The following is an 11,101-nucleotide window of genomic DNA, read 5'->3' on the forward strand; positions in this document are numbered from 1 at the left end:
ATATATATTTCTATATTAAAAATTAAATATTTCAAAAAATGCCAAATTTATTCATAATACTCGTACCATTTTCAATAAAAACTGCATTCCAAAAGAAAGTTAGAAAATTTTTGCGTTTTACTGTTATTTTATTAATTTTTTTTTGGATTTTACATTCTCAAAACTTGTTTTCCTAAAGACATTTCAGGGACGGGGAATACTTTTCAAAAACACAACAGATAACAACAAAAGAGTTTTTAAATTATAAATAAGGCAAAATTAAAGCGAACAACCAGCCAACCAACCAACCAACCTTATGTATAACTAATTATATGAAATTGACTGTTGTTACTAGCTATGAATAATAATTTGTACTAATTAGGCTGAGCGATAAATATGCTTACAAAAATAACAAATATGTAAGCGTTAGAAAGCTTAACAGAAAAATATTTACATACTACATTTTTTACAAAAATAAATACAAATAACTACAATAATAACATGCAGGAAAAATATATGGTTTACAATATAATAATTGGTGAATTGCTTGTAGATTCTGTTAGAAAATCTAGAAAAAATTGTAAAAAAATAAAATTAAAATAGAAATCTTGTGCTCAAGCTGGAGGTGCTGCGCTTATCTAGGGGACAAGGTCCTTTGTGGCATCATCATCACCATGTTGAACTCGGATCGTGCCAGCGGTGGCATAAAAAGGTTCTCGCTCCATTTGGACGCTGGGCGTTCGTTGAGCTGGCGCCAACCCTTCTGTTTCGGCGGTTGGCTGGAAGAGAATTTACAAAAAAAAAAATTTGATAGAAAAAATATTTTTGTAGAAATTTTGTGTGTATTTGATTTGATTAGAAAAAAGCTAAAGATAATCGACTTTTAAAATTTTGTCGAAAAAAATTTTTCCTCCAAAAATTTGGCTTTAACGTTAATGTGACATCCAGTTACAATCCGCGCTAATACGATCTATTATAGTACTCATTAGTAATTTGGACATCCAGGTTTTGGTGCTAATAATATTGTCTGTCATCTTTCAGGACTACTGCGTTTTTGTTTCACATTTTGGTCCTCAAATCTCAACAAGTTTGATCTAATGGAAGTCGTTCTGCGACAGGTCTCTGGTTGTATATTCATTTTATAAAACCTGTCAGTAATATTGAGACGGCTTTAATTTTCATTCTTCGGGTTTTTCCGAGTTACCCCTGAAGACGTAACACTTGTACAGCGGCAACAGGAACCTAAATTGTCTGCCATAATAGAGAGCTATTCAAATACGGCGGCGAAGAACTGATAAGGAGCATGCATCAGCTTCTTTGCAGAATATGCCCAAAGATTGGAATTTAAGTGTGCTCTGCCGAATCCACAAAAAAGGAGACCCCACAATCTGCGCCAACTACAGTGCGTATTGTGTGAAAGATTAAATCAATGTGGCTCCATGCCTTTGACAGCACGAAAAGCAGCTGCCTTTATGCCGCTATGTCTGAATTTGGTATGCCCGCAAAGCTAATACGACTGTGTAAACTGATGTTGAGCAATACAAAAAGCTCCGTCAGGATCGGGAAGGACCTCTCCGAGCCGTTCGATACCAAACAAGGTTTCAGACAAGGCGACTAGTGCGACTTCTTCAATCTACTCCGGGTTCGAGCTGCAGAACTAAATAGAGAAGGCACCATCTTCTATAAGAGAGTACAGCCGCTGGCGTACGCCGATGATATTGATATCATTGGCCTCAACATATGAAGCGAAGCGTGTGGGTGTGGTAGTGTAAGAGGGCAAGACGAAATAGCACAAGCCTTAGATAATTTCGTCTATATTGAAACCAGTATTAACACCAACAACAATGCCAGTCTCGAAATCCAACGCATAACAAAGACAACAAATAAAGTCCTCCAGTCCTGCTATATGGTGCAGAGAACGATGACAATATCTGATGAGTCGACGTAACGAGTTTTCGAAAGAAAGGTTCGGCCTAAGATTTATAGTCCTTTGCGCGAGTACCGCAGTCGATGGAATGATGAGCTGTATGATATATACGACGGCATTAACATAGTTCAGCGAATGAAGAGATAGCGGCTACGCTGACCAGGTTATGTCGTCCGAATGGATGAAAACACTCCAGCTCTGAAAGTAATCGACGCAGTATCCACAGGGAAAGCAAAGGAAGATGAAGACTTCTACTTCCTTGGAGTGCACTGGTGGAGAAGGATCTAGCTGCACTTGGTATCTCAAATTGGCGCCAAAGTTACTTCTTATGAAGGCGTAAGATAACAGTCAATTCGTTGTGGAAGTTTCCTTAATCTTTCAATCTTATGTGTGGGAGGTTGTTAGATTGAGCAGCTGGTAAGAAGCAGCCTAAATCGTCTGTCATGTGAAAAAAAGTATGACGTCTGTTCGATTACCAGAGTATCTGTCGAGAACTATTGTCAGATAGAGACATCCTGAAACTGAAATTCTTGGATACAATTTCATATTCTGTCCTATCAATGAAGAGTTATAGCATTTCTAAGTAGTCTCAGTACTGGTGAGGTTATTTTATAGAAATCCTTTTTTGGACGGAAAATTCAGGAAAAGGTACAATCAGGATAATCTTAGCCTTAATATTTTGGATTCCATATAGTTTTTAGTTAAACTAACTTCATTCAATTTCCAAAACAACGCATTTTGAAACATAACGAAGAGCTAAGCAGATGAATCAACAGACTTTAAGATTTCTGAAAATCTTGGATAAACTTTGAGATTTTACAAAAATACACATACTATCTAGTTAAGGTCGAACTATGAGCCAAAAGTACCAACCAAATGCATTTTTACTTTCCTCCGAATGAGCTGGTTAGGTGCTAAAAGTTGGCTTTTAATTTCTACTCACCGCTGCCGCTTCGAGAAGTATCTCCGCACCCGATGGTGAACTGTTCCCGCTTTTGCGCAAAAATCGATAAATCGGCGGAACATATTGCCGCTTCTCGTGCCCTCCATCCGTGCCGAAGTCTCCCTCAAAAGAGGCGGTTGTGCTGCTGATGCCGCTTTGCTGTTGCCCGCTGCCTGTAGATTTTCCACTGCCGCTGGTGAATGCAGATAGTGGATTCTGGAAATGCAGGTGGATATTGAAATCGCGATGACCCTGAGAGTAACGACGATAGTACAAGTACCCAAAACCAGCGCACAGCATGGCCAATAGTAAAAGCACCAAAATGATTGTAACCGCGGTATGCGCAGACGATGTGTGCTCTTCGTCGTGTGGACTCCAGTTGAGCAAGGCGCCGGATACGATCTCATTCGTGTACTCTTTTGCACAGCGTACATGTTCGCTCACAATATTATCGCCACACATGCACTCGTAACCATAATCGGCTTGTACACACAATCCATGACATTTAGCCATGTTGCAGGGATTTGTGGCATGCGGTTGACGTGTAGCGCCATCGACAACAACATCCTCAGCATTCAGTATATTCAAATTGAACGCTTTACAGTCATATACACCGAAGAGTTGACAATGCACCGCCTCCTTCGAACCGATGTTCACGATGTAGGCCTGATTCTCATAGACCGTCAAACCGGATGGATGCATGATGACATTGCCCTTCTGAATGATGGTGCGTGGCATATGTTTGCTGCCCGTTTTGTAGTCCAACGCCTGCAAGGTCTTCGTATGCATGTCGACGAAGTAGAGCTGACGTTTGTAGGGATCGCAAGCTAAGGCGGTGATGTAGCTACCACTTTTAAGCAAAAGCGTAACAATTTGCTTGCCATCTAAGTGCGACATCGTGAGCACCGAAGTGGGTGCGCTAAAGGTTTGTGCGCGTACAGTCACATAGAAGAGCCGACGACTGAGCGCGTCAACAGTGAGTGCGCGTATGGTTTCGCGTGGATTGGCCTGCGCGATGAGTCCGCACATTTTGGCGCTGAATGAGCACACCTTAATGCCGTACTGTGACGAACGCGTGATGACATAGACATTATCTGAGGGATGGTGAGAGAAAAGTGTGAAAGTATTACGCATGCTTAGGCTCTAACAATTGCATTGCTCACCTGTTACCCAGTCCACCGCAACTTTTGTGGGTGTCGGCACATATAAGCCACCCATAACCATACCTTTCTCCATATCCACTTTGTATAACACGTCCTCGACATCGGTGGTGAAGTAAGCCACACGTTTGTCCACATTCAAATCGAAGCCGGCGATCTTCGAGTCGTTTACCGCCCAAGCGACGCGCAATGTGATCGGTTGTTCCGTCATGCTACGGACTTCGTTATACGTAGAGAACATGAGTGATGACTCACTTTCGATGGATTTGCAAGTGGTCTTGTCCGGTCGCAACATAAAGTCCGGATAGCATTTGCAATGGTATGAACCGAGCGTATTCTCACATAGCTGCGCACATGGCTCACCATCTTCGCACTCGTTGATGTCTAAGCAAGTGCGCTGATCCGTATCTAAGCGATAACCGGGATAGCAGGAGCATACTGCACCCATCGGCGTCGGACGACATTTGTGTGAACAAATCGGCCGATTAGATACAGCACTGCAGGCGGTATCGCAAAGTGGTCCTTCATCGGCGCCGGAATCGCAGTCCTCGAAATCATTACAAACACGTGACATTTCCACACATTGCCCATCTCGGCAGTCGAACATATTCGGTCCACAAGCACGTTCATTCATTTTGCTCATCATAGTACCAAAACCGGTGGTAGTATTTTTATAATGTTCACAGTTCATTTCGTCTGAGCCATCAGCGCAGTCTTTATCGCGATCACAACGGAATTCCATACGTATACATTCGTCGTTGGATTTGCATTGGAATTCGTATATGCTACAAACTACGCCACACTTTGCTTCGTCCTCGCCGCGTGGACATTCGGCGGTGCCATTGCAACGACTGCTTAACTCTAGACAAATGCTCATATCGCTGGGACACTGATACATCGGATGGTTCGGTGTGCCACAGGTTAGATTGCGCTGTTTGCCAGTGACGAAGTCGCAATTCAGTTCATCCGAATAGTCACCGCAGTCGTTGTGTCCATCACAAACGAGACGTCGATCGATGCATTGACCCAGCATACATTTGTGCATATCGGCTGGGCATTCCTTAATGCCTAAAAGATTAAAGAAAATAGGGTAAAGTTATGGAGTGAAAATGAATTTTGAGGTTGAATGGTTCCAGATATCGAGAAAATTCGACGTTGAAAGAGTGTGGAGGTCGAATGAATGATATTTTTACTTACCGCATTTTTCGTGCTCATCCGACGCGTCTGTGCAATCCAGTTTTCCATCGCATTCCCAGCTCTGCGCAATGCAAGTGCCCGAGTTGCACTGGAACATATTCGCCGGACATCCTGGTAGATCGCCAGTTGTTTGTGTGGGATTCGATTTGCAGTTTAGCTCATCCGAACGATCGCCGCAATCATCGAAGCCATCGCACATAACGCTCTGATCCACACAATTGCCGTTATCGCAGGCATGCTGATGTTCATGGCAACGTTTGTCCTTATCTACAAAGAGAAAGCACCAATTTTATTACTGGTAATCTGCTGACCGAACAATTTTCGAAGGTACCAACCGAATTTCTCGCAATGCGTTTCATCCGAACCGTCACGGCAGTTTTTAGAACCGTCACAACGGCTTTTCATACTAATGCACTGCGTACCATCGTGACAAGCGAAATCGCCAATGGAACAAACCACTTTGCGATATTTAGTACTGCCTGCATCGCAGCCCAGCTCATCGGAACCATCCGGACAGTCCTTGCGTCCATTACAACGTCGCGATTGTGTCAAGCACTCGCCTGAATGACAACGGAATTCACAGTCCAGCGCCTCGATGCAGCTGGTGTTGGTCATATCGCGGAAAACCAAACCCGCAGGACATAGACATGCGCTGACAGACTTTGTAACGGTTACACAAACATGCGAACACCCGCCATTATTATGCTGACAGGGATGATCAAGCGTAGATGCCGATCGACTAGCCAAGAGCGGTATACGCGTGGGTAATACATGTGTATAAGCCGGCTGAGTTACTTTGATTTCGATGCGCTTGAGTGTACCCATTTTGTTTTTGGACGTCCAATGTATTGCCGACGAACGTAACTCTGTCCAAAAGAGGTCATCTTCGACTAGAGCCAGTGAGTAGGGACGTTTGAGCAGTGTACGAAATGTGATGTCATGCAGACTGCGGTAGTCAGTATAGGAGATGCGACCCAACTCACTATCGGACCAGTAAAGCCTTTTCGTTTCAGAATCTGTGGTAAACCTGAAATCATCATCGCCGAGCTCATCCTCAAAAGCGTGGGTATGTGGACCGCGACCGTCCAGCGGCAGTTGATCGATGTGTACATACCTACGCGTGCGTAATGCGACAAACATGACGCTGGAGGGGAAAAGAGATTATTTATATTAAATGTCGCTTTTTCAAAGTGAAATTAGACTGAGCAAATGGGCTGAGTGCATAGTGGAGTGAAAAACAAAGTAGAGAGTTGAGTCGATTAAAATGGTTTGTTCTACTTTAAACGAGTCCCCCTTGGAAAGGAGTTGCTCTCATCATACTTTGGGTCTTCATTCCATTACCATTAGACTTGAAGAACTTACCCCTCTTCTGGTATCACCGCCAACGCTATTGGCACTTGCATGCCGGCGAAGAAGCTAACAATTGCGCGTTGATGCGTCTGCAGAGAGTAGACTTCCACCACATGACGTTCAGCATCGGCCCAGTATACATTGTGCGACAAGTGATCTGCGGTGGAAAGGCATATTAATAAGTTCCTAAGACTCCCTTAAATTCTACAGATACTCACCAAAATCAATGGACGTTATGTTTCCGATGTTCTCTTTTATCAGCACTGATATGGCGTTTGTCAACAAATCGAACTGATAGATGGTGCGATGCACATTATCTGCGATAATGATCTTCTCATCGATATTATTGTAGGCCATCTCGCTGATATACAACGGTAGCTGATGTGTTTGCAGTATAGTGTGGCGTCCAAACTTCGTATGCTCCATCTCGAGCAAAGAATTCATCACACCAATGAAGAGACGTTGTTTCCTGTGTATTTTCACGCAACGCGAACGATCGGCGCCCAACTGCATGCCATCGGGGCAGGCGCACGTTGCGCTTTCGTTTTCAGCGAGCAAACACAGATGCGAGCATTGCAGACGCATGCATGCATGATCGGTCTTCGGCTGTTTGGCGCTGTGGTAAATGTGCACCGCATAGATGGTACGATCCTTGGTGACCACTTGATGTCCCTTACCCGTAAATTTATTGCACTTATGCACGCTCTTCGTACCCCAATCCGACCAATAGATGTTGTCTTCAAAGACTGCTAAACCATAAGGATGTTTCATTATGTTGTCGAGTATGCGACGTCGATCGGTGCCATCGGACCGCGTACTCTCTATGGTCGCCAACTTGGCATCCACCCAGTAGATACGATTATTATGCATATCTAAGGCGATGCCGTTGGGCCAGTGTATGTTCTCGGTGACCAGTGGCAGTGAGTTGCTGCCATCCATGGATGCGCGCGCTATCATCGGCTTCAGACCCCAATCCGTCCAGAACATTTGTCCACGTTGCGGCCAGAGCGCTATGCCGCGCGGTTGATGTACATCGACGGTGACTAGCGCCGCGCAATAGAGTCCATCGTTGGTACAGACCGCTATGTGACGCATCGTGTTGTCCGAGAAGTAGATATTGTCTGTGGGACAAAGAGCGCGTGTTTTAGATATATAAATTGGCAAGAAAGACCGCGATGTGAAAGCAAATACACAAAAAACTTCAGCTTTTAAATAGAAGGTTCTAAAACAGAGGTGACTTTTTCCGAAAAGGAGGACTCTACGGAAAAAGCTTAGTGCTGCTTCTCATGCTAGAAAAGGGGGTTCACTATTTACTGGGTGCTATTATTCTGGTCTTATAGATAGACAACTGAGAGGTTAGTAATTGCAGCTTCGAGGTTAGTAACCTGGGGAAATGGTTATCTTTCCAGAGTCTCGGAAAAAAACTAACTGTTGAGTTGGTAATCCTTTTAGAAAACCAAGAATACTCGAGTATTTTCCATCCAATATTTTTTCTACTTTACTCACCTGTCAGCCAATCGACCGCTAAGTCTTCTGGCGCATCCAAGCCGGCAGTGAGTAGAATATCTTGATTGGTCCCATCGGCGTTCGCCTTCACAATACTCTCTGCCTCATTCTGTATATTCGTCCAGTAGATATTCTGCCCATCAAACGATACACCGATCACTTTGGTCAAATTCTTGGCTACCGCATAGACTAATTTATCGCGTAAATGTACACCCATTACGGCCATTTGTGTGGTATAGAGCAGTAACGGATCGCCACCGTAAGCCTCACAGGTGTGATTGTCCGCCTTCAGCACATAACCTACATCACAGGTGCAACGATATGAGCCGCGCGTATTCTGACAACCCTGCGAGCACAAGCCATAGATCTCCAGACATTCATCGATATCTCGACAGGCGTTCTCCAGCATTGACATGCGATAACCCTTGGGACAAATGCACTGAGCACCTTGTTCTGGTAGCATTTTACAAATCGCTGCTGGCGGGCAAGTTTTCGTGCTGCAATTGTTGCTGGTGGATGAGCAGAGTGGCGACTCATCGCTGCCGTCCGCGCAATCCGCCTTGCCATTGCAGGCTGCATCGATGGTTAGGCAGCTTGAGTTATCACGGCACAGGAAGCTGCCTTGTTCCAAAGTGCAATTCACACCTGAATTAGAGGATGTTTATATGCACCAACTATATGAGATAAAAGAAAAGTTGTGACTAACCGCACTTGCGTTCATCGCTGCCATCACCGCAATCGTCGACGCCATCACAGATCCATTTCTTGCTTTCCAAACATTTCTTATTGTCACAAAAGAAGCCTTCACAACTTTTTCTGGCGCGCTCACAGCCATCCTCCTCATCGGAACGATCGTGACAGTCGCTCTTGCCGTCACACATAAAATCCAGCGGTATGCAAGTTTTGTCCGTGCGACATGTGTATTCGTAGGCGCTGCAGTTCCGTTTCGTATACCAACCGCCTGTGCCAATATCACCGCTCTTCGACATGCCCTTGCCACCGGCGCTGCCCCAGAAGCTGGAAGAGCTAACGCATTCCAATTCATCTTCGCCGCCGGGACAATTCTCAATGCCGTTACAAATCAGTTCCGACGACAAGCAGGGTCCATTGGGTTTGGCGCACTGAAACCAATCCGGCTTGCGGCACATCTTCTTTTCTGTAAAAAGAGTAGAGACGGATGGTTTGGTAAACCAATTATTCTATATAAAAATGGTTGCTTCTAGTTTAGTCCAGAGTTTACCGCAGTTCATTTCGTCCGAGTTGTCCGGACAATCATGACGTCCATCACACATCTTCTCCTGTAAGATGCAACTTCCGTCGCGGCACTCGAAGTGATCGGCGTCGCAGTGTTGGAAGGCTGAGACACGCGCGAAAAATGGCGGCATGAATATTAATATGACGACAACAACAATGACGGCGCAGTTGGGCGCTGCGGCGCTGGGTTGTAGCTTCTTGCGCACATTTTGTAACGGTAAATGAAAGGCTTTTGCCCTAAAGAAAAGTAAAATAAAATGTGAAAGGTAATTAAAAGGTGATTTGAAGGGGAGAAGGTGAGAATGTGTAGCTTATAAAGGAAGAATGATGAAAGAAGCGGAAAGCGAAATAGGCGAGCGAGCGAGCTCACATGGAAAAGTTCTGGTCTTCATGTGAAAGTGAGGTTAGTTAGAGAGCTATTAAATTAATTAGATAAATTTCAATAATTTTGATTTTTTTAAATATTTTTTTGTTATTTTTTTTTTTAATGAAATTTTATTTCAAATAAAATTCTTGCTTTTGTATTTAATAAATTTTTTTGAAAACTTACATTGATTGCCTTTAAAACGATCGATTTCAACACGCAGCTTGAGTAAGCCGCGAATTAATACACTTTACTTCTATTTTACTTAATACTTTTTTAATATTTAAACTTTATTTTCAATCACTTTTATATTTTATACAAATTTAATTTTTCACATAAAACAATTTTTTAAATTTTTACAAATTTTTAACACTGCAAATTACACAAATTTTACACTTAACACGTTTTTTTTCGGATCGACACAATTATTGCCGCGCATTAGCGCGTTAAAGCCGAAATTGACTGAAGATCATTGATCGACTGATCGCCGCCAAAGTGCCGCTCACTGGCATACCAAGTCAAGTCTACATAAGTACCGTTAATTATGAGTTGCATTAAAAAGTTTAGTGTATAATTATTATTATCTGACAAATATAGATTTTTTAATGTTTAACATATTAAAAAATAAAATTTAAAATATTTTTATAATAACTTTTTTGAATAATTATTAATATATATAAAAAAATTCTTGAATTTGTTCATACATTTTATAAACAAAGTTACTAAAAAGGAGGACGAACTGCAATGGAACTAAATTTTTATAATAAACTTATATATTTAATTTAGTTTAACGGAAGTACACAGCGTCATCTGCTGTGTACTAGCTATGGTTGCTGAGCTGACTTAAGGCATGAGAATGAATAGGGCCATCTAGCGGTCAATAGGAAGATGAATAGAAATTTTTTTCATTTTATTTTAAAACAAGTAACGAAAGGCTTAGTTCGGGTGTAACTCTTGCAACTTGCGTTACGTATTACGTATATGGGAGACAGGGGTAGTATTGACCTGATTTTTGCTATTTTTGGCTTTACGGCATACTATTATTGGAGAAAGATACCCTCTGAGCTTCTCTGAGGTACCTCACTTGCCATCACCAATACATAAGGAGTTAGGTTAGGTTGGAATAAACTGGTAGGCCAATGAGCCACGCATAGACCAGTTTTGGTCCTTTGCGATACCAGTTGGAGTTCAGTTACTAGGCGTAGTCATCCTTTAGTTTGGCCGCGCTTGACGCGAATTTTAACAGACTCTGCGGACCATGGGGTGCCAGATGCTTACAACGTAGTCTTGACAATGCGTGACTAGTGCACAAGAGATGCCCCATTGGTTTTCTGGTGCCTTGTTCTAGACATTTCCTGCAGTCTTCTTGATCTGTCAGCCCCATTCGGCGAGCGTTTGTCGTCACCAGACTGTGGCCAGTT

General features: G+C 43.0%; 1 protein-coding gene across 2 annotated transcripts; it reads right to left on the reverse strand.

Annotated features, from left to right (window-relative positions):
* Positions 1-107: 107 nt before the first annotated feature.
* LOC126760557 (putative vitellogenin receptor) lies at positions 108-10,167 on the reverse strand. 2 transcript variants are annotated; one of them, XM_050476269.1, is made up of 12 exons: positions 9,867-10,167; positions 9,303-9,553; positions 8,769-9,218; positions 8,063-8,707; positions 6,775-7,677; positions 6,569-6,713; positions 5,542-6,350; positions 5,207-5,473; positions 4,013-5,077; positions 3,130-3,943; positions 2,850-3,065; positions 108-758 (listed from the first exon to the last, which is right to left on the reverse strand). In XM_050476269.1, coding segments are annotated over exons 1-12 (5,712 nt in total). In that variant the 5' UTR covers positions 9,869-10,167; the 3' UTR covers positions 108-613. The 2 variants fall into 2 exon arrangements, with proteins under 2 accessions (XP_050332226.1, XP_050332225.1); XM_050476268.1 differs by having other exon boundaries at positions 2,850-3,943.
* Positions 10,168-11,101: the final 934 nt, after the last annotated feature.

This window comes from Bactrocera neohumeralis, chromosome 5 (genome assembly GCF_024586455.1).
Source record: "Bactrocera neohumeralis isolate Rockhampton chromosome 5, APGP_CSIRO_Bneo_wtdbg2-racon-allhic-juicebox.fasta_v2, whole genome shotgun sequence".
NCBI classification, from domain to species: domain Eukaryota; kingdom Metazoa; phylum Arthropoda; class Insecta; order Diptera; family Tephritidae; genus Bactrocera; species Bactrocera neohumeralis.

Coding starts and splice junctions, on each gene's coding strand:
- LOC126760557 (XM_050476268.1), bottom strand. Junction 8,708..8,768: donor CAGCGATGAACGCAAGTGCG/GTTAGTCACAAC, acceptor CCTCTAATTCAG/GTGTGAATTGCACTTTGGAA. Junction 5,078..5,206: donor GGATGAGCACGAAAAATGCG/GTAAGTAAAAAT, acceptor TTAATCTTTTAG/GCATTAAGGAATGCCCAGCC.